The sequence below is a fragment of the Sapajus apella genome, unplaced genomic scaffold (assembly GCF_009761245.1).
Source record: "Sapajus apella isolate SASKATOON/1434 unplaced genomic scaffold, GSC_monkey_1.0 scaffold81, whole genome shotgun sequence".
Lineage (NCBI taxonomy): Eukaryota > Metazoa > Chordata > Mammalia > Primates > Cebidae > Sapajus > Sapajus apella.
The window spans coordinates 3,757,653-3,779,630 of NW_022437021.1; the positions used below are offsets into that span (position 1 = coordinate 3,757,653).

Genomic DNA, 21,978 nt, shown 5'->3' on the forward strand with positions numbered 1-21,978 from the left:
AAAATTATAATTCGAGGGCCTGTATAGGTACAGCCCGGCCCACACTGTCCATTTCTCAAAATGCCTGTCACTCATTATCGAATAACATCTGCTGATTTACTTGCATGTTTCCTACTCATCCTGTCTCCACTTGAATGTCTTTCTCACAAGTCATTCCTAACCCCTACCCCAGCATTTTCCTTCGGAATAGTCACCAATATGTCATGAAATGTTTGTCTTACATGTATTTATCCTGCTAGATTTCAGCTCCCTGAGGGCACACAGATTCTGTCCTATCCAATAGAGCATTTTTACCGCCCAGCCAGTGTCCGATGCAGAAAGACACTCTGAGACAACATGACCCTGGAACTCACTAAGTCACCCGAATGACAAGCTGCACCAGAGTGTATCTTCCTGCAAGAGCGATGGCTTCTCCTCCCAGTCACAGGAGTTACAATGTCCAAAGGTCTCAGTAGATCCCTAGGTGGCAAGCTGTTCTCATGTTTGCTCTAGAAAACTGTCCCTACAGCACAATACCCTGGTCCTGTCTCACCTCTCATGGTAACAATGGCAAGGGGATGGAGAGAAGTGCCTTTAAAAAAAATTTTTACTGTCCCATGTTTGTAAGTTTTCTGCCTCCTAAAGAAATCTTGGTTTTACATTATATTCTGATGACTCCCACATTTACGTCTACAGCTCTGACCTCTTCTCTGAACTCCAGACTTGTGTGCAGCCATCTCTCCTACACCTCTACTTACTTTCCTGTCCAAAACTGTTTTCTTGATTTTGTTCACAAATCCAATCTTCCCAAAGACTTCTACTTCCTCCATAAAGTCTTTAAGCACACTCTTTTCTCAAATATCAATCATATTGATTCTACCTTCAAAATATGCCCAGCATCTGGCCACCTCTCACCATAGCCTACAGTGCTACTGCAATCCTAGCCACCATCATGCCTCGCACAGTTTACCAAATTTAGCTTCTACCTTGTTTCCTTGCTTTGCTTGTTGTCCCTCTATAGCCCTTTCTCAAACACACAGAGTGGTTTTGGTAAAACCTAAGTCACAAATCAGGTCATCACTTGATTCGCAGCCCTTCAAATGCTTCCATCTGAAAGTGAAATCCAAAGTCCTTCCCTGTATGTGTCCTCTCCTGCCACATCCTTTCTGTTACCCACTCCTGCTTACTATGCCATCCACACTGCCCTCCTTGCTGTTCTCTGAACGGCAGCCTCCACCCTGGGGCCTTTGCACTTACCATTCCCTCAGCCTGCAACACTCACTCAGATATCTGCATGGCAAGCCTCTTCCCTTCCTCCCAAGGGAAGCCTTCTGCCACCATCCTTGTTAAAGTTGTACTACCATCGTGACCACCACCATTCCCTATTGATTTTTCTCCACAGCATCTCTCCTTGAGAAGGTTAAGTTTCACAGAAAGGATATTATTTTGGTTGGGTGCTTAAAGGTGGGATTGTGATTAGGAAAGCAGGGATGACAGAAGTAAGGGAAGGCAGATAGCAGGTAGCCAGCAAAAATGGTCTCCCAGTGGTTACCTGATGGTGTCACTAAGCTTTAGTGTGGGTTCTTCCTAGTATTGAGCAGTGTCAAAATGGAAACCTTGACTATAACGTCCTTTCTTTTTGGGTAAAGATTAGCATGCTTGCTATTTGGTGTAGCTGACTTAAAATGCCCACATTATGGAAATGCCTTTTCTTTAAAGCAGAAATCCTTTTGGTACTGATAGCAGAATGAAGAGACCAAGCAAGGATTGGGAAGGAATGGAGTAAAACAAAAACTGCTGATCAAGAAAATCCCTTTCCTGGATGGAAAGACTCAGCTCAGTGTGAAAAAATACCTACAGGGCAAACCTGGAAATCCTGAGCAGGGCCAAGTCTTCTCAGTCTTGGAATCAAACAGTGATGTCTAAATTAACTTATAAAAATGTTTTTTTACTCAAAAACAGACCAAAAAGAGTTCTATATTAATCATATCAATAAATTACCAAAATTCCAAAGGGATCCTTCTAAGTAAAGGAAAATATTTAGTGGTGGTTTTGTTTACAAGTTGAAGAAAATGATCCAGGTATACTTAGCAATATTCAAAAAGGATGTGCCAATCAAGAAAAGCATATCAAAGAGAATGAATTATTTTTCTCCATTCATTCTGAAACAGCTAATAGTTCTCTTTTATATAAATCTGACACAGTTTTGTCCTTGTGAGAGCTGTGCAACTTAAACTTTTTCATGGCCTTTACAAATCTGTGGATGATAGGAATTGAACAAATATTTTCCACAATAAGAAAAAATCTATAGAAAGCTGCACCAGTCGTAACATTTACAAAGATTACACCAGAGTATTAATAATTCTTTTGTCATTAATCATTGTCAGAAGCTAAATATCATTTTGTTAATCACAAATCTGAATAACAATTACTCCAGGGAATATATATATATATATATATACACAAACACACACACACACACACACACACACACACACACACACACACACACGGAAATCCCCCCACCCTGTTCTACTATGTGCTTTGAGCACAACTTGTATTCATCAATTCATCTTCAGATCTAATTTTTTATTACAAAAGATAACTATGCTTACAAAGCAAATTGAATTACAAGCCTTTTACTACGTTTCACTGAGTAAAGAAAAAGCTATTTAACAAAGTTTCACTTTAGCACTCAACTAAATAGAAATTTCCAAAAAAATTCTATTTTAGGATATGATAAAATACCATATGGCCCTGGTTTCAAGAGAAATTCATTTCTTAAGTTGTGTAAATGAGTTTATTAGTTAAAGTGAACTTGCAACATCTCTGTTGGTTCTATAAACCAAAGCAAACTAGTTCATTTGAATGGCTTTGTATCTCCCTAGCATTTTTAAATGCAAGATAATGTATTTGTAGAATAGAATCATTCTTTCTCTGGAAATTCTAATTTACCATGCTCTCATCTCAACTTAAAATCTTGAATTCTAAAGGCCACTTTCCTATAAAATGTCAAAGTTAAGGAAAGTTTAGACCCAAAAAGAAGAAATTTTTGATAATATAGTTTTTGGAACATGTATAATTCCATTTGTATTCTTAGCTTTTCAATTCCATATATCTTAAAATTAGTTTCACAAAATGCTATATGGTTATCATTCAATATTGCTATATATTTGAGAAATGTCTGGTAACTCTTGTTTTTAGGTAATTTCATGACTCAAATCTGTCACTGTTTTGATGCTAGCTAGCACTTATTAAACTACTTTTTAATGCAAAAAAAAAAAGTCTTTTTTCAAAAAGCATTAAAAAGATTTACCATTTTATTTTGAATATGGGGAAAGCAAAGTAAGGGTAGGTTAAAAGGTCTGTCAAATTGCGTGGTCGGTCGAGTAATTATTTTGTATCAGTTCCTATTACCTTGGAAAACACTGGGCCCTACCAGGCAGGTAATTGCTGTTCATATTATCTAGGGCCAACTAAAGTAGAAAATAAAGGAAACCGACTATAAAATCCACGTAGAAAGGAAAAATAAGCAGCAATTATTGAACCAACACCACACAAGCTTAGATGTTTTCCACTCCCCAGTCATCAATTGAAAAATAAAAAAAAGATTGACTAGCTCTTTATGTGCCCAGCTAAATATGTCATTTAAACTCAAGGACCAAGCTTATCTCATGTTTTTTTCTTCAAGTGGCTGCATATAGATAATGGGTACAGGCAGAATCTACTTCACAAGTACATAATCTAGTGCCACAAGTAGATCATAATGGCACCAAACTCATACCTTTTTACAAGAGGAAAGTTTTAAATTGACAGTAAATGAACTGTGAAGTGAGAGGATGAAAAGAACACACTCAGCATACAAACACACATAAACATATTCTGAAAGTGCTTCACATTACACTGTGCCGTTACAGACATGCATAGGAAATGATGGGCATAGAGTAGCAGTTGTTTCCTTATCACCTCCATGCTTGATCACATGCCATCCTGTGCCATCTACTTTACCACCTTAGGTCTGAGAAGACTCACAAGACACAAGGCCTGTTTCTCATGTGATTCTTTAGGATTCTGTGAGCTGCTGCTCTTACAGGTCATGCATGGCAATTATTGAACCAACACCACACAAGCTTAGATGTTTTCCACTCCCCAGTCAGAAAGAATACATACAAAATTCCTTATCAGATAGTTAATTAGAGTACATGGAACATGGATTTTCATGTCACATATATTAGGAGAAGATCCCTGGCTTCAGGGCAAAGTTTAGAGGAACAGCACATACTCACTAAGTGGATTCTAGAGTTCATCATTGGCTAGACTGAAATTATTTTACATTTCTTTTACAAAAGCAGGTATTTAAGAAGAGTGAACATATGACTATACATTTATGCTTGACTAGCAGACAACTGTTTCCTGAGTCAGTCAACCTAGGTTTTGCTGTTCTAAGGCAAAATCTGAAATTAAAGACACCAAAACTTTCAACCAAAAAAATCCCATATTTTATAAAGAAAGATAAAAGAAAATCTCATAATTAAGATCCTTTATGCTACTCAGGCATTGAAAAGGTACACTCAGTGAAATTACTTTTCACCATTGGTTTCAGAATGCAATTAAAACACGCTAAAAACTGCACTATAGTTTTATGATATCTGCATGCCACACAAAAAATCAAAACGTAGTCTCACATAGGCTGATCATACTATATTTATTAAATTTCATCATTTATGATGACTTTGTTATAACTAAATTAACCCTGACATAAACTTTGACATTTTAAAAACAGAGAACATACTGATTTTTCAACTATTTTACTTACATGTACTTTTAAATTCTCATGCAGTCCTCATAATTAGGAGATACTACACATTCACCCTCATATGCTTATTAAGAACCAAGCTCAGTGGGTAGAAAAATGCCAACTTCATTCTCCATAAACTTCCCATAGATATATTAAGCCACTGTTCTTCTAATTATATACTTATGGTACATTCTTCTGTAAATGTCTATCTGTAGTCACATAACCATTGTTATAACAAGGCAACAGTATCATTTCAGATTACAACAAATGAGACCAAAAGTTGAAGAGACCACAGCATATAAAAGTCAAGAGAACATCACACACATTTCAATGTTTTCCACTTTCCAGTCGAATAAACCATGCACAAAGTCTTCTTAGCAGATAGTTATCAGAAGTGCATAAAAAACTGGCTTTCAGGTCGTATATTTTGAGAGAGGATCAATGCCATTGAGGAAAAAGAGCTGTGTTCATTATCTTTTAGGTCTGTCTATATCATCTATAGCTGCTAGAAGTTTTTGTCTTGCTTTCTTATTGATATGGGATCCCAGGCAAACATTCACCAGATTGGTCAGCTGCTTCGTTGAATATTCCTGCTCAAAGAAGAAAGATCCAAATTTAGTACCCTAAAAGGAATATATTTTATCAGGGCAACAAAAGAACAAGTGGATATTCAGGTGCAGTGGATAGTTAGCACTATAAACCAATAAAAGCAGTGGAAATTACAGTTGGGACCTGGAAAACAAATTGTTTACTGAGCTGTAATAGGAGAGAATAAGGATACTATAGCACACATTTGAAACAGTAAACACTAGAATCTGTTTCAATACAGCAAAGTTACTCTGACATGCATATGCTTATTACTTTGACGATCACAATTTATACTTGTTTCTGTGATAGTCTTCGTTATTGTGTTATCAAAATACACTGACATTTCAAATTTTTAAAATGCTACTGATGGAAGTATTTTTCTGGCACTGTACGTTTTATCAACACTTCAGTTAAAAAAAAAATCTTCAACAACAGAAGAACTCTTCTAAGATACAACAAATGAATAAGGTAACAAGGATCAGAAAGTGAGTTCTTTTAATTGTAATTGGGATCTGCAAATAACATTAAGAGTACGAGTATCTTTTGCTATCCAAATCTGTCTGTTCCTGAATTTCAGATACTGAATTGCTAGGATGAGAATAAACAGGGATTCATCATAAATTTCTGTCGATTGATTTGGTACTGGAGGTTGAACAGCAACAGTTCAGATAGGGAAAGACAGCTGTGTACTATTATCAAATAAGAAAGGAAAACCTGTCTTCATTGAAGGTAACCACTAAATAAAGATTGTACAATTTCAGAAAAGGAGAAATAACTGATTTTAAAAAATCTAGCAAACTGCTCAGTTTGTATACCTGATCTCTGAGAGCACCTGTCCCTACTTGGTAAAGTAATCTTATTTAACCATTCAGCACTCAGTAAGGATCCACCGTCAGTGATCACTGGACTCATCATTGTGGGGAGTTTCCTTCAAAGACAGGAAAGAGTCCCTGCTGCTGCTGGGAAAATGTCACTGAATTACAAATATCAATCAGTTAAAGCTCTTTCAAAGTATTAAGCTAAAAAAAAAATCATTCCACTGTATTAAAAGAGGAAATCCAAAAATGGGCATCATTTTTGCCTCAAATAATGTGTATTTAGAGCTGTGCCTTTTCTCCCCAGCTACTTTGTACTCTTTTCCCAAATCCTTTCCTCAGTACCAACCCAGAAGTGTTGACAGCTTACTTTACTAAATGGATTCTAGCAGCATTCAGCAGTCCATCTGCATCTAGGTTTAACATTTCAGTTCTCAAATGTCAGTGGGGCTAAACGTGGTGAAGGTTTTCTCAATCTGGTTTATTGGCCAAACTCATTTAAAATAACATGCACATTCCTGCTTTGCTTCTAAAGATCCAAAACTGACTAAGAGTGGGAACATTCACACAAAATTCAGGCCAACGTGAATGCTCTAGGCTAATGTTCACTTTATCTCTTTACAGTGTTGAAACCAGAAAGGATGAGCCTGAGCAGGTTTATACAAATACAAATAATTCTTTATTTTCTTAGCCAAATGAAATAAAAGTTGATTTGGCTTTTACTCATGATGTTCATAGGTTAAGTAAATGTGAACCCTAGGTTATTAAAGCAATGAGGATTTGGTGATGATTTTAACATGTGCCATAAACAGAAAAACTTCCCATACCAAGCACACTGAGTTGAACTGTGTCAAAAATTTGGCATCCTACATAACAATAGTATTTTTCTTTATCTATACAGTCATATAAAAGAAGAATCTATATTAAAGGTAAAATCTAATGTAAGATGCAAGTTAAATTTAGCCATTTAAATATTAATGTCTCCAATCATCACTAAAACATGTCAGTGTGTAGGATGTTACCACTTCACTGTTGAGAAGTACCAGAAGGTTTGTATGAGAAGTTTTAAGTTACATAATAGATTATGGCTTATGAATCATTTCATGGTTTCTGTATTTAATCTGTCTTAGTATTTATCAGCTTCAGCCTTTTCCTATAATACAGTTGCAGGAAAAATACAGGTAATGTTCTGACTTTGGCTGTATTTCTAGGTGATTACAGTAACAGTTCACAAAGGGCTGAAAAAGGTTTGATAAGTCAAAGGGCACTGCTTAGATACAGTGCCCTTAATCTGAATATCGTAAAGAATGACCTAAATAATTTGTATTAAAACAGCAAATATTTCTTTCTATTTTACTCTCATGATTTTGAATTAAATAACATACCTGACAAGAACAGCACAAAGAAAAAGGAATAAAAACTTAATTAACTGTTTTCCAGCTCTCACCCTGTGCTCTTTGATCCAGCGTTCCATGTCATTCTCAGTTAGGTAGTAGGCTTTAATATAAGTCTCCACAAATTCTTTATCAGGAATGGGTCTAATATCTGTTAGTTTTTCAAGTTTCATTAAAAACTGTTGAAAATCCAATTGCATCAAGGCACGACCCTCATTACTGCACTTCTTGACATTGGCATATCTAAGATGCAAAACAATAAAAAAATACATGATAGGATAATTAGAAACAAAAAACTGTCAGGTATTTGAAGTTTTCTCTAACCTATATTTGAATAGATTCCCCAGAAATAAGAGGATTACAGGAAATGGAGAAGATAAGCCTTGAGTCAGAAAGACCGGGTTGTGTTTGTGCCCTGTCATTTTACCTATGTGGGCCTCAGTTTTCTCATCTGCAAAGAGATCAAATGAGTTCAAGGCTCTTTGTTGTTCTACAGACGACAGGTTTCTATATTCAATTAACATAATTGTCTGCAAGAAAGTTAAGCTGGTATTCCAGTTGATCTGGCTGCCAACAGTTACTTTATAAAACTAAGCTTTGAATACTACAAAGTAATCTTAGTTTTATAAAACTGTTCAATATTGTAAGTATTCAATGCAAAAGAAACAAACAATTCTCCCATGAACACTTTGAAAACGTAATGTGTAAAAATCAAGCATAGAAAGTATATACGTATTTCACATGACAAAAAGTTTGTAGAGTTATCCTAACATTCTACACTACTGAAACACAGTGTGTTTCAAGGTAAACTAGTAATAAAAACAAATATACTAACCCTAACAGTATATCACTTTATTATTCTCTAAGTCAGTGTTTCATTCCTTTAATCAATCATACAGAACATAGAAAATTTAACCGTAGGGAATGAGGCACTTATCCTAAGGAAAATTCTTGCATTTCATTGCAAGAAAATGAAAGCTTATTTTATTTAAAGTGACCAAGCTTTTTTAAAAACAAAGAGCATTTTATACAGAAATATTACATATATTATTCATATTTCTACTTTATTAAACAAAATTTATTTAAAATACTCTTCATTCGTGATTGTTGACACAGAACTGTTTTATAATTCATAGCACTGTTGGTTTCAATACAGAGTGCCACGAATGTTGTCAACTTGTCACTGTTACCTTACCACTTACTAATTCATTCTTTTGTATAAAAAAATGAGAGCACAGGAAAAACCAGACAAATGATAGTGTCAAAATTCAGTTGATGTGCAATTCTAGTGCACCGTGCAGAGTCTTTGAAATAGCTGTTTGCTTTTCAGGGATATTTCAGATGTATTACTGATTCTTATTTGTATCCTTGATGTTATGGGCAGAGTAAGCATGGTCTCTGAGTAAGAGGGAAAATTACTATTACTAGACCTATAACTTCAATACATGAAAGATTTATACAATTTACAATGATATGATGGTGATTATTAATGATGATATAAGTGTTATGAGGGCTGATTTTGCCATCAGAAACCAGGAGTACAAATGGGCATGGTGGCTCACACCTGTAATCCCAGCACTTTGGGAGGCTGAGGTGGACAGATCAACTTGAGAGCAGGAGTTCAAGAACAGCTTGGCCAACATGATGGAATCCCATCTCTACTAAAAATACAAAAAATTAGCAGGCATGGTGGCGCACACCTGTATTCTCAGCTACTCAGGAGGCTGAGGCACAAGAATTGCTTAAGCCCAGAAGGCAGAGGCTGCAGTGAGCCCAGATCACACCACTGCACTCCAGTCTGGGCAACAGAGCAAGACTCCATCTCAAAAAAAAAGAAAAAGAAAGAGAAATCAGGAGTAAATATGTCTTTAAAAACTAGGTGAACTTAGATGAGTTACCTAACCTCTTTACCCTCAGTTTTCTGAGCCTAGGTTTTCTCACTGATGAAATAGAATCATATTACCTACCAAAGAAAAGTTATTTCAGGTTTGATGATATAATCCTGTGAAATGTCTGGTTCACTAAATAACACATAGTTAATGCTCAAAAAATGTTAGATATACCATCATCATCGTCATAATTTTATTATTAAGGAATAATAATTATTAGCTTAACTTTCAGATAACCATTAGATTCTGTATTCCTCACTCATCTACTAGCTGGTTCCATGCCACCAGCAAGAAAAGAAAGCAGAGACAGAAACAGAAACAGTGGGGTCTAAGATTTCTTCTCTAATTTTATCTCAAACTTGTCTGCTAGTTACCATTATTTCTATTTATTCTCTCCAATCATTAGTGATACCATATGTTATTCATGTATTACAATTTGTCATCTAAGAAACAAATAATGATTTCATGAAAAACTTACCCTTCTACAATAGTTCTATTAGCCAATCGTATACAGTGTTCCCAAAGTATATTAGACACAGGCAAGGGTATTCGAACTCTCTTAGAAACTTCATTTAGCCTCCTGTTAAACTGCTCAAATTCCTAAGAAGATAAATAGTAGCCATTTGTGAATATCATTAAAATGCCACAATGCTTGCCCATAAAAACAGTTTAAATAATAAAGATTTAGAAACTCAGAATAGTGTGAGGATCTTAAAAACATATATGCAATAGTTTGAGTAGGTTATATTATAATACAGAGTATACTGCATTTTATTGCAAAAGAAGTAAGTGTCATTAACTGATTAAACAATGATAACAATGTCGAAATGTCTCAAAAGTTTCCTATGGTTGTCAGTATAGATTAATAGGGCTGAATGACCTAATTTGGCTTTAAAAATATCTTCAAGAAACCCAGGTTTAAAAACATGGTTTGATATGCTTTCGGTTCAGAACTATTTGTAATTTGTAGCTATACACCCCAGAGTGCAATCTAATAAATAATCATATTTCCTAAACATTTTTTAAAAATAAATAATTATATGGGTTGAGAATTCCTTATCTAAAATGCTTGGGGCCAGAAGTATTTTTGGACTTTAGATTTTTTTCCTGTTTCGGAATATTTGCATTATACCTACTGGTTGAGCATCCCAAATCTGCAAATCCCAAATCAGAGTTCTGAAATGCTTCAATGAGCAATTCCTTTGAGTGTCATGCTGGAGCTCAAGAAGTCTTAGCTTCTGGAGTATTTCCAATATTGGATTTTCAAATTTGGGATGCTCAACCTGAATACCAAATGATTAAAAAATCATATTCTAACTGCAAATTTTTAGTACCAAAGAAAAAATGAAACATAAAATAGATTCTATTACCTACAGAAAAACTAAATATTTTTACTAACTTTTATGACATGATCGTACTAAACAGACAACTCGAATAATAAGATGGGAACAGCTGAAGGCTTAGCCTTCAGTGAATGTGTTTTTGGTCTCTTTGGACTATTACTATGTAAATATACTCATTTATGGAAGTAAATGCTGTTGACTCTTCCCTGGCAGTATATTTCAAATATAAGAAGCCTTAAAATGAGATTTTTTCTTTATAGTTACCTGAATAGAGAAGCTACACAATATTTAACAAGACTAACATGTGTTCACCTTTTCTAATACACACAGTATGAATACATACTTCTTGAGCTCCAGCATGACACTCAAAGGCATTGCTCATTGAAGCATTTCAGAACTCTGATTTGGGATTTGCAGATTTGGGATGCTCAACCAGTAGGTATAATGCAAATATTCCCAAACAGGAAAAAAATCTAGAGTCCAAAAATGCTTCTGGCCCCAAGCATTTTAGATAAGGAATTCTCAAACTAGGCCTCCCAGAAGAGGACCATAAATTGCAGGGAGTTGGGTGACTGAAGAACTCCATTACCATCTCCATGTTAAATCTATGACTCTGTTCACTGGTTCTCAGATGTCCTAAGCTCTTGTTTGTTGACTTGATCTAAGCAGGTAAGAAAAGGAGTTTATAAAGGGACAATTTTCTTTTCATTGACAAAAATGAAAACAAATTTTTTTCTTAAAGTTGCTTTCATTTTCTCAGATGCTCTTTCCACAGCTTATTTCCTTAATCCCTCAGGCCTCATCTCCAGTCTCACCTCATCAGGGTCCTTCTCTGAGCACCACAAATACATGGTATTCCTCTTCCACCCACATCCTGGCATTCTCTCTCACTCTTCACATGATCTTGGTTTTTTTCACAGCATTATTCATCATCTGACATTTTATCTCAATTTATCTGTTTACTGCTATCTCTGACCTGGAATGTAAATTCCTTGAGGGCACATAAGTTCCTGAATTTACAGCTATACTCCCAGGACTTCTATCAGTGTGTGACACATGTCAGGGGATCTACAGCTATCTATTCATGCATAAATGAAAAAAAAAAGAACCACAATTCTTTCCAGGAAACTTATGAACACAGGTCACTGGTTGCAAAGGGCTGTTTGTACCACACACTGCAAAAGTAGTGTGATTTCTACTCGGAATAATCAGAGGCATGGTCTCTTGCTAATGAATATTATGCTAAACTACAGAAATCATTTCTAATTAAACAGAACTATCTTCTTGTCATTATAGGGATGGCTACTGAGATTATATAATATGAAAGTCAGCCACAACATACAACTCAAAATGGGAAATTAGTGATCAAAGCCAAAAAATCTATGACGTATTCTTAGATCTAATAGAAGACAAATTCAGAAAGTAAGCCTATTTCAATTCAGGGGCTTTAATACCACAATGCTAGAAATGTGGTAATAACTATAATCTTATATTTTAGAGCCACTGCAATAAAAGAACACTTCTCTTAGTGGACTGATCTTTAGCAAAGGTATTTCCCAGAACACTTGCCTTTAACAGTGCATCTACATATACGTTGTGCTGTGACATAATTTCTTTTACATCCCATTTCACATTAGCCATTAGGAGCAGCATCTGTTCATAATCAATGGCTTTACCAGCTACAATCCAGTAAATTGGTTTGCGTAGTTCACTGGCAGTTGAGACTGTCTGAAATAAATTTCACAGAAATGAAAACAATTATTTTCTAAAAGTATCATATTGATAAAGAATATTTGCCCATTTCCAGTATACATATCTGAAAATAAAACACTATATATTTGGAGATTTAAATTATGAAAATATTTTAAATATTTGAGTGAGGGCAAAGGCCTTACTCAAAACATAATTTGGAGACATTCAATAAACTTGAGGCCATTGACATTGCAACTGTAAAAGAACTAGAGCTTTTCATGGAGCCTAGCAATTACTTCTCATATTCTTCCATTTCTCTCCATTTCCACTCCCACTATATGATGTCAGGATTCCATCATCTCTCCCCTGCAATACTGTAGCAGCCTTCAAATGAGTTTATCTGTCTCCAGGACTGCCATCTACAATCTTTTCTTTGCATTTCTAAAACACACACCTGACCATGCCACTCACCTGTTTCAAACCCTCCAGGAGCCTCCATGCCCTCCAAATAAAAGTCCAACTCCTGAAGCGGGGTGCTTTATATGGTAGTGGCCCCTGCGGATTGCCCCAGCCATCTTTTTCATCCCCAGCCCCCCTCCCTGCTCTAACAAGCTGAGCTTTCCTCAGCTGCTGGCACACACTATGCTCTTTCTCACCTTCAGGTCTTCACACATGCCATTCCCTGTCTGGGATCCATCCCTCATTCATCCTCTCTACCTTGCCGGTCCAGTTTAAACATTACTTCCTCTAGACAGCCTTTCTAGATGACCTTCTCCCACCCAGAGCCTCTCTCCTTCAGTCTGGGTTAAAAACATTGTCATGGCACTTTCCCCTTACCACAGCACTTATCATGCTTTATTTTAATAGTTTTAACTGGTGTTCTCTCTCTCATTAGTCTAAAAGTTACATGAGCTACTCAATATTATGTATGTAATGCAGGAACTCATGAGTGAATAAATGAATATTCTATCTGGCTCTCCTGGGCTTTGAAGACTAACTTATAGTTTAAAAACAAAAAATGTAAATAATCTGTGACAGTCCTATCTTGCTCACAGTTGAAATGACATACAAGACCATCTCTGACCTGAGAATAAAACTGCTGAAGAAAGGGCTTTTTGACTGCAGGCATCACAGCATCCAGATGTGGCTGAAGGAACTCAAACTGTTCAGCCAAGAATACCCTAAAGGAAATAAATAACCCACTGTGTAAACAAACTGTGTGGGATTTAGAGCCTGTCACGTTTTTGTATAAGTATTTTTTAACATTTCTGAGCAAAACTTTTAACAATTAAAATTACTTTTCACTTTAGTGAATGACTCCGTACTACCATTTGACATGTTCATTTACAATCTAAACAATAAATAATGCTGAGTTTATGACTAAATGGAAGTTGAGGTAAAAGAAGAGCAACTTCAAAGGAGCCAAGCAAGTTACGATGAGGTGTAGAGTCATGTACTTCAACTGTAAGATGTGAGCCCAGGTTGAAAAAGAATACAAGGGTATTTTTTAAAGGATTTAATTACAGACTCTTGAAAGCTCAGATTTAACATCTGACACTTTTCAGAAGTAACCTGAACATTCCTAACAGGCAACAAACTGTAACTTGGCTGAGTATTACAAATGAATGACAAGTACTGGAGGCTGGGTTCAGGAATGGGAGTCATTGGGCTGGTGAAGGAGCCTGAACTACTGCCTGCAGATGCACTGCAACTGGGCACTGTCTTTTTCTGTTTTTTTGTTATTAATGCAAAAACTCTTAGGTTATATTGGACTACATTTTATAGAATTGTAGAAGAAGTCATATGCATTAACTGTATTAATAACTTTGGGGATTTATAAAGGCCAGGAAACATTCTTATTGATATCAAGGGTCAACTACACTTAACACTAAACTGACACTGTAAATACAGCTTCTCTGGGATCATGAATCATTTTCTCTGGGAAAATATGAAGCATAGTATAATGCTTTTTAAAGTTGTACTTAAAGCAAGGATCATGTTGTTAAAGACTGAAAATTAAAAGGTTTCCTTCTCTCCATTTCTATAACTGAAAACCAACCATGCAGTTTAAAAAATCAACTGGTAATCTGTGTTAGAATATACTTCTCAGAAACATATAAGTGATATCTAGAAGTCGTAGATGTATGCAGCTAATTAGAAGTCTAATTAAACAATGCTTACTTTCATAAACTTTCTTAAATATTTAATGGCAGTGCAACTGTTCTGAACAACTTACAAGGATTCCGTGGCTACCACTCTTTCTGCCAACCCATACAGTGTATCCCCAGATGTCAAAACCACTAAGTGACTGAGGTGTGGACTTGGCACCTTCTCCTTTCTTTCTTCTGCTGCTGTGAGCGTGGCAGTAGGATCAGCTGAAACTTCCTGAAAATAGAATACACATACAACCTGGAATAGCAAATCTAACAGTAATAAACTACCTGATTTTGACAAAAATAGAACTACAATTAAAATACTCTTGGGGCATACATTAATTACATTTAGTTTCAGTTCTTTTTATCCTGCTTTCATGTTTTGTAACTATTGGAACCTCCTTTTTAATCCTAAGTGAGAATAAGCCTATATAATATCATCCAACTCTATATGCCACCATCTGTGCATGACCTAAAGTCTGCCAACACAAGGACTCTTTATGAATTGACAGATGTTTCATAGAGACAATACTGAGATGGGCCTCAAGAACTTGTTAATGAGAGAAATATGATTACCCCTTGAGAACCACACCGATAAAATCCAAAATTATGGTTTGATTAACCATCTCACACCCAAATTTTAATCAAGGTTACCTTGGTATATCATCTCAAAAAGGCAGAACTAGAATGAAGTTATAAACTGGAAAAGAGCCAACTGTACTGTATATGTCTGGGGACAGACTACTGATAAGAAGGAAGACAGTCAATGTGAACAAAGGAAAGGGATACCCGGGAAGCAGGGGGTGCTGGTCCCTTCAGCACCATCCAGGAGAGAACTATGGATTCAGGTACATAGCCATGTAGTCAACAGGAGTGACGCAGTCTAATTTGTGGTCAGGATAACTCATCAGACTTCAAATTTCTCAGTTTTACTTTCACCTGATGATATAGTCACTAGAAATCTTCTCATTACTAATTTACTTTTCTAGGTATTCTCATGCCAGGCCAGGAGCGCCTTGGATATGAGTTATGTACATTCTTGGACTTTATAAAAACATATCCTATAATATAAACAAACAGGTTGGCAAAGGAAGAGTTTCAAAGATACACTTACTCAACTTCTCAGTAGATAGCAAGGGACTCAATTGTTTCTAAGCTCTTAGCAAACAGTTAACAAAAAATTCAACTCACTGGCACACTGGCTACCTTTTTTCTTCCAGGAGGGTGGAAGTATATTGAGATTGTGGGTAAAGATGTGCTAGGCTGCCTACTTGGAGTGGCTGACAAAGTAGCAGAAGACTGCCAGTTCAAGAGTTACCAATAACTCCAAATATTTCAATAAAGATACATTTCGGCGAATAAGTTTCCCTTTGTACAGCAAACATAAAAGAAGGCTGTTTTGAATACTGACATCATCATAACAGTTATTTGAATAGTTGCTGCATTACACCTTAGAGAAAGAGAGAACTAATTGTTCTTTTCTGGGGCACAAAGGAGAGAGGTAGAGGTAGTGACACTGCAGGAATCTTAACATCGCTGATGACAGTATAATCTAGAGTCACTTCACTGTGAAGGCTATTAATAACTTTTATAACCAATATATTTCTAATAACAATGAGCTTGAATTACAAATGGACATTATACTTTTGGTTAAGTATAGAGTTTTGCAGTAATGACATGACCACAAACTACATTCATTACATTTTGAAAAAAGTTCCATAAGATAAATTTACAAAGAGAAAAAAATAGAATAAAAGCGATGTAAGTTAAGCAATAGCTCATAGTATAAAAGTGCTGTTATGTTTTTTAAAGTTAACCTGAATACAATTAACCCCTGCCCCCACTCAAAGTTTTTAAATGTTGATTGAATCATAGGATGACAGAGTTAGAAGAGATGCTAAACATTATATAATACAGCCCCAGCAGTATACGTACTACTTTCAGTATGGAAAACACTCCATGATTATCTCTATTATGGAGTTTAAAGGTGAGAACATGTAAGCAGGCAGATAGCACAACTAAATGTTTAAATTCAAATAAAACAGCTTTAAAAGACACTCAAAATTTAGCACAAAAGTTGGATGTAAACAAATCTAAAAGTGTACAAAATATAAAGCTACATTACTTTTTAAAGCAACTTTATAGTAACAAATCTCCAATTATTTTCCATATGAATAAATGAGACATCAAATGTATAAGTCTCTAGGAGTACAATTTAGTCCTATAAATTTAGCAAAATGCAAATAAAAATCACAAAATCTTTCAAGTTAGAAAATGGTTTAATTCTCTAGTTCTTTTTTTATTTCCCATCTTCTTCTAAAGACAGTATCTCTCTTCAATCTCTAATTACTCAATTAGCATTTAAAAGTTAGTTTGGGAATAATTGGGCTTCCTCTAGGGAGAAATAGGATCATGGAACCATGCAAGTTAATCAATGTCATATCTCCATTATTCATTTCCCTCTAAAAAGGAAATAACCCTACTCCATGGGGGGGAGCAAGGGAATATAAGAATTCACAAAATCAAATACTGTTTGGCATCAATAGGTTGCCTATGCTATTTAATTCTGGTAGTTACTGATAAGAACCAAGTAAGGAACCAAAGAGTCATTCATGACTCCCCTTCTTCCTCACCTTCCACATCTAATCAGTAAAACATGCCTAAACAGACATCTCTCTTGTTTGTTCCTTCCTGATGTTATTTAAACAGGTTGCAGGCTCCTTAGCAGTCTTGACTGGACTATTCTAAAGTCCACGAATAGAGCTGTCTTTAGCCTCTCCTATTTTTATGCCAGTTTCCACATAGTTAAGTGGCTCAATTTTTCTACAAAAGTGATGTGAACTTTCTCAGAGATGTGATCATAACACTCTATGGTTTTAAAACTTCAATCCATTCCTCCTAGGAAAAAACCTAAACCTGTTGCCATGATATTACCTGTTTATAACTGACTCTAGCCTAAAACACTTTTCCCCAAAATATCTTCCCCCACTAGAAAATAAACTCCGCATAAGTAGGGAGTTTTGTCTGGCTTCCCCACCTTCCCCTACAATTATATCTTTAATTCCTATAATAGTGCTTGGCACCATATATAGTGTTCAACAAACAGATAAGAAATAAACATTTGTTGAATAAGGGTGACCCACTCTCCTATTTCCTTTAGGGATCTGCTTCAGTGTTCCTTCCCAGAGGGATCTTCTCTAACTGCCCAAATAAAATTGCACCCTTTCTCTCTCTGTCCTCACCTAGTTCTTCATTGATCTCAACATAATCTGATGTTAAATTAGATCTTTATTCCTTAACTGCCTCCTCCACTCTGGGGACCATCAGTCTACCACAAAGTACCTAGGCATGCAATATGTTTTGTCGAATGAATTAGTAATAAAGATAGCTATCCAACTATCTTGTATCCCATCCTGCACCCTCATCACATAGCTCCTAGTTTTCTGTCTGCTTCCAATACCTGTTACAGTGCTCTCAATTTTCTTCTTGGTTCACATTGTAAACACCTATTTCAGAACAAGTCAAAGACTGGTGAGGAGACCTAAAACTCTGAAACATGTAAACCGAATAAAGCAACAGGGAGAAGAAATGACTCACTTGTGCAAAATGGCTAGGCCAGTCAAAGTGGTCCAAAAGGGGTAGAAATAGAAATAACAGAAAATAGTTCAAGAGAGAAGCATATTTGGCTACATCATAACAAAGCACTTTCTATCAGGCAGACTTAAGGCAAGAAGGGCTGCTTTGGGTGGTTGAGTTCCCAAAAAACAACACTGGAGATGTTCAAGCAGAAGCTGACAGTTACTAGGTATGCAGGAATGCTATACAGATTAAATAAGCACAGATAAGTTTCCTTCTATGAGTAAAAACTTGGAAGATTATGCTTCAATAGTATAACAAAACTCCTTCTAAGCATCAAACACTTCTCTTTATAAAATATTTTATAATTAAACTAAATCTAATATGAACTTTCTAACAATATTGTACAATCTCAAACTCAAAATAGCTCAAGGATCCCATGAATACCACACACTTAACCACAGCAGTTACTTTTGCATTTCATTCTTTCTGATTAGATATCACATACACAACATATTTATAAAACTGTAAGTTTCTCTGATTTTAGATACTAACTAGTTAATTAGGAATAGAACAGGGAGGTAACTCTAGAAAATAACGGAAAGCAAGGAGAGGGTATATCTACAGCCTGAGAGAATACAGTTCTCTCTCTATGACAAGAGGAGCCAAAAGTACTTACCTAACTACCTCCTTAGTGCCTCCAACACAAATGTGTTGAGGTCCCTTCTACTCAGGGAGCTCTTTCACAAAAGTGTTCTTTAGATCACTGGAATTGCTGCCCCCACTTCAAGAGGTTTTCATTAAAATATCTTCCTTTGTTCTCAGTTGTATGCATGGCATTTGAGGCATAAAATTTCTGATAATTATTTGCTGAAAAACTAAAGTTCTGTGTTTATGTTTAGAAAAACACACTTGAAGAGAACGAGACAGTCATGAAAATGTCAAGCTGACATAAATAAATGGTATGTGCTTACTGCATACTTAAAAAGCTCCTAAACTAGGTGTTTCAGTTTACATGAGTACAATAAGTAAAGGATATAACCCTTTAAAGACTGAGAAATGAAAACTTAACCACCTTTATTCTCATGGTGAAAGTCACATTTTTTAGCCTTTCCTGCCACCAAGGTACTACTCCAAAGAAGGTTCATATTTATGAATTTTTCTGGACAAATTTAAAGTACTTTTTATTGTCAAAGATTTAAAGTTGGCTAAAGGGCCAGGCACAATGGCTAATGCCTGTAACTCTAGCACTTTGGGAGGCTGAGGTGGGAGGATAATCTGAGGTCAGGAGTTTGAGACCAACCTGGCCAACAAGGCGAACCCATCTCTACTGAAAATACAAAAACCAGCCAGGCATGGTGGTGGGCACCTGTAATTCCAGTTACTCGGGAGGCTGAGGCAGGAGAATTGTTTGAACCTGGGAGATGGAAGTTGCAGTAAGCTGAGATCGTGCCACTGCACTCCAGCCTGGGTGAAAGAGCAAGACTCTGTCTCAAAAATAAATCAATAAATCAGTCAAAATAAAAAAGTTGGCTAAAGGTCTTAAAGTAAAGAATTTAGTTAGTATTACCAAATGGGTAACTAAAAATTCACATTTCTGCTGTCACTGTGACATATACCAGCTTCCTTTCTTACTTTTCCTGTTAGACAGCTTTTCTTAAACTTTTATTTGATGTGACAAACAAATTTTTTTAGTTTACACTGAATGTATATGATAAGTTATTTCAGGTGGCCATTTTAAGACCACAGTGATTCCATTTTGCCTTTTATAGCTTAAAGAGAAGTAAAACTTAGAATATCTATATGGAGAAAATAAAATTACCAAAAAGTATTTATTAAGATTTTAACTGACATGCAAGAGAAATATAAGGAAAAATATTACTTCAATCTAGTTGGTTTCAGATTGATTAAGCTATAAATTATTTTAATAGCCAAAGAATGTATTGAGCAGGAAGAAATTACTGTATTCTGTCAATGTAAATGATTAATTTACAATTAATGTACTCTGTCAATGTAAATGCAAATTAATGAATTGAAGAAAATTAATACATACCAGCTTAAAAAATCCTGAGATCAAGCAAAGTCTAGTAAATGACAAATATATTTTCTAAAATAACAAACCAATGTTTATCGGTATGAGTAATAATTCATTATACACCATGTGGCAAAACCTGAAGCAGAAATTCACATCTTAAGGGTCAACTCTAGAACTGGAGTTTGATGATCACAAGACAGTAGCTAGCAGGGATGACACAGAAATGCCAGAGTGAATGAGTCTAGTAGTAAAATTTGGCCCATCAATCTTGGGGCTTTCAGTCAGAAACAAGAAAAACTTTAGCTGTGGACTAAGATGTGGAGAGTAAGATCTCAAACTCAAGGTTATACTTAAGTATCAAATAAGAAGAATAAAAATGGAAACACAGAAAACTGCAAGTGGGGCTGAAAGCTGATGGATTTTACAAAACAAAGACTAAAAACAAACAAACAAACAAAAAAACAAAAACAAAAAGGCTGGGCCAAATAAGGAGCCTTGATTCTAAAATTGAAGATCAAGGATTAAACAAATATCAAAACCAAGAAAAATAAGTCCAGTTAAGCCAAGAAACAAGAAACTCAGATACTGGAGTATGTTCATCTACTCTATGAACATTTACTGAAGCAATGCTATGTGCCAAGGTAAGTGATATGACTATATTTTTTTTTAATGTGATGTTAAGAAAGAAGGATAGCAGTTATTTCCTCTGCCCAAGCAGCACTCACCTGAGATATCAGCACATGCCTCTCTCACTTTATTGACATCTCTGTTTAAAATCCCCATCCTATCACTCTGCTTCAGTTTCATCTGAGTACTCATATTATACATTTGTCTGTCTTTCTGCTCCAAAAAAATAAAATTTCCAAGACAGGAAATATCTCTTCTGTGCACTGATGAATTCCCAGCCCTATAACAATGCCTCTCATATAACAATTGTTGCAATAAGAATTTCTTAAAAGAATTAATAATCATGGTTTTATAAAAGCTTCAATAACAGAAGTATGCACATAATATAGAGCTTATGAAAAAGGAAGAAAATGATTGCTTGTTTGCGTTAGGTTGAAGGAATAAAGGAAAATTCAGAGAAGCCTGGGATTAAGGTAGATGCAGAGAAACATCTGAACAACATAAATTACTGGCTACAGTGACCAACCACAGGAAAAAAGTTTTTCTCATGTTAAATGCTTGCGTTAGTTGAAACACTATAGGCCAACCCTGTGTTGCTGTCTAACCTATCTTCTTAAAACATGCATTTTATCCTGTGACAACCATCAAGAACTAGGCTCCCTACTACACAGCAAATTAAACCCGAACTCTCCTTGAATTTCAAAGCCATTTATAAAGTATCTCAAACACTGTCTGCAACCTAACTCTGCAGCATAGACCAGTGTCCCAATCCTAAGATCTGTCAAACTTTGGGCTGTACCCACCTCAAGACCTTTGCTCATCCTGTATACCTTAATTCAAAGACTTTTCTCTTTCCCATTAATCCTATGCCTGATTTTTGAAGTCTAGCACAAGTGTCACTTCTTCCTTTAGTCCTCCTCTAATATTAGTTTTTCACATAAGCCTTTCTCCTCTTTGAACTTGTGTTTGATGTATGCCCAATATCACATTCTTTCATGTATACTAGTTTCTCTCTGATCAGACTATAAGCAACCTCTGTTTTACTTCCTATATGCACTCATTTAATTCTGAGGACTCAGCTACTCAGTA

General features: G+C 35.7%; 1 protein-coding gene and 1 long non-coding RNA gene across 2 annotated transcripts in view; one reads left to right on the top strand and one right to left on the bottom strand.

Moving 5' to 3' along the window:
• Positions 1-656: 656 nt before the first annotated feature.
• LOC116533283 lies at positions 657-21,616 on the top strand. Its single transcript, XR_004261186.1, has 3 exons — positions 657-743; positions 19,694-19,698; positions 21,607-21,616. It is a non-coding gene; the product is annotated as an uncharacterized LOC116533283 (long non-coding RNA).
• VPS50 (VPS50 subunit of EARP/GARPII complex) overlaps positions 4,503-21,978 on the bottom strand; it is a 127,797-nt gene continuing 110,321 nt past the window's right edge. Inside the window, exons 23-28 of the mRNA XM_032252955.1 lie at positions 14,735-14,883; positions 13,583-13,679; positions 12,376-12,534; positions 9,942-10,063; positions 7,628-7,817; positions 4,503-5,367 (exon numbers count right to left, since the gene is read on the bottom strand). Of these exons, the coding sequence (XP_032108846.1) occupies positions 5,248-5,367; positions 7,628-7,817; positions 9,942-10,063; positions 12,376-12,534; positions 13,583-13,679; positions 14,735-14,883 (837 nt within the window). The 3' untranslated portion in view covers positions 4,503-5,247. The remainder of the gene's footprint in view (positions 5,368-7,627; positions 7,818-9,941; positions 10,064-12,375; positions 12,535-13,582; positions 13,680-14,734; positions 14,884-21,978) is intronic.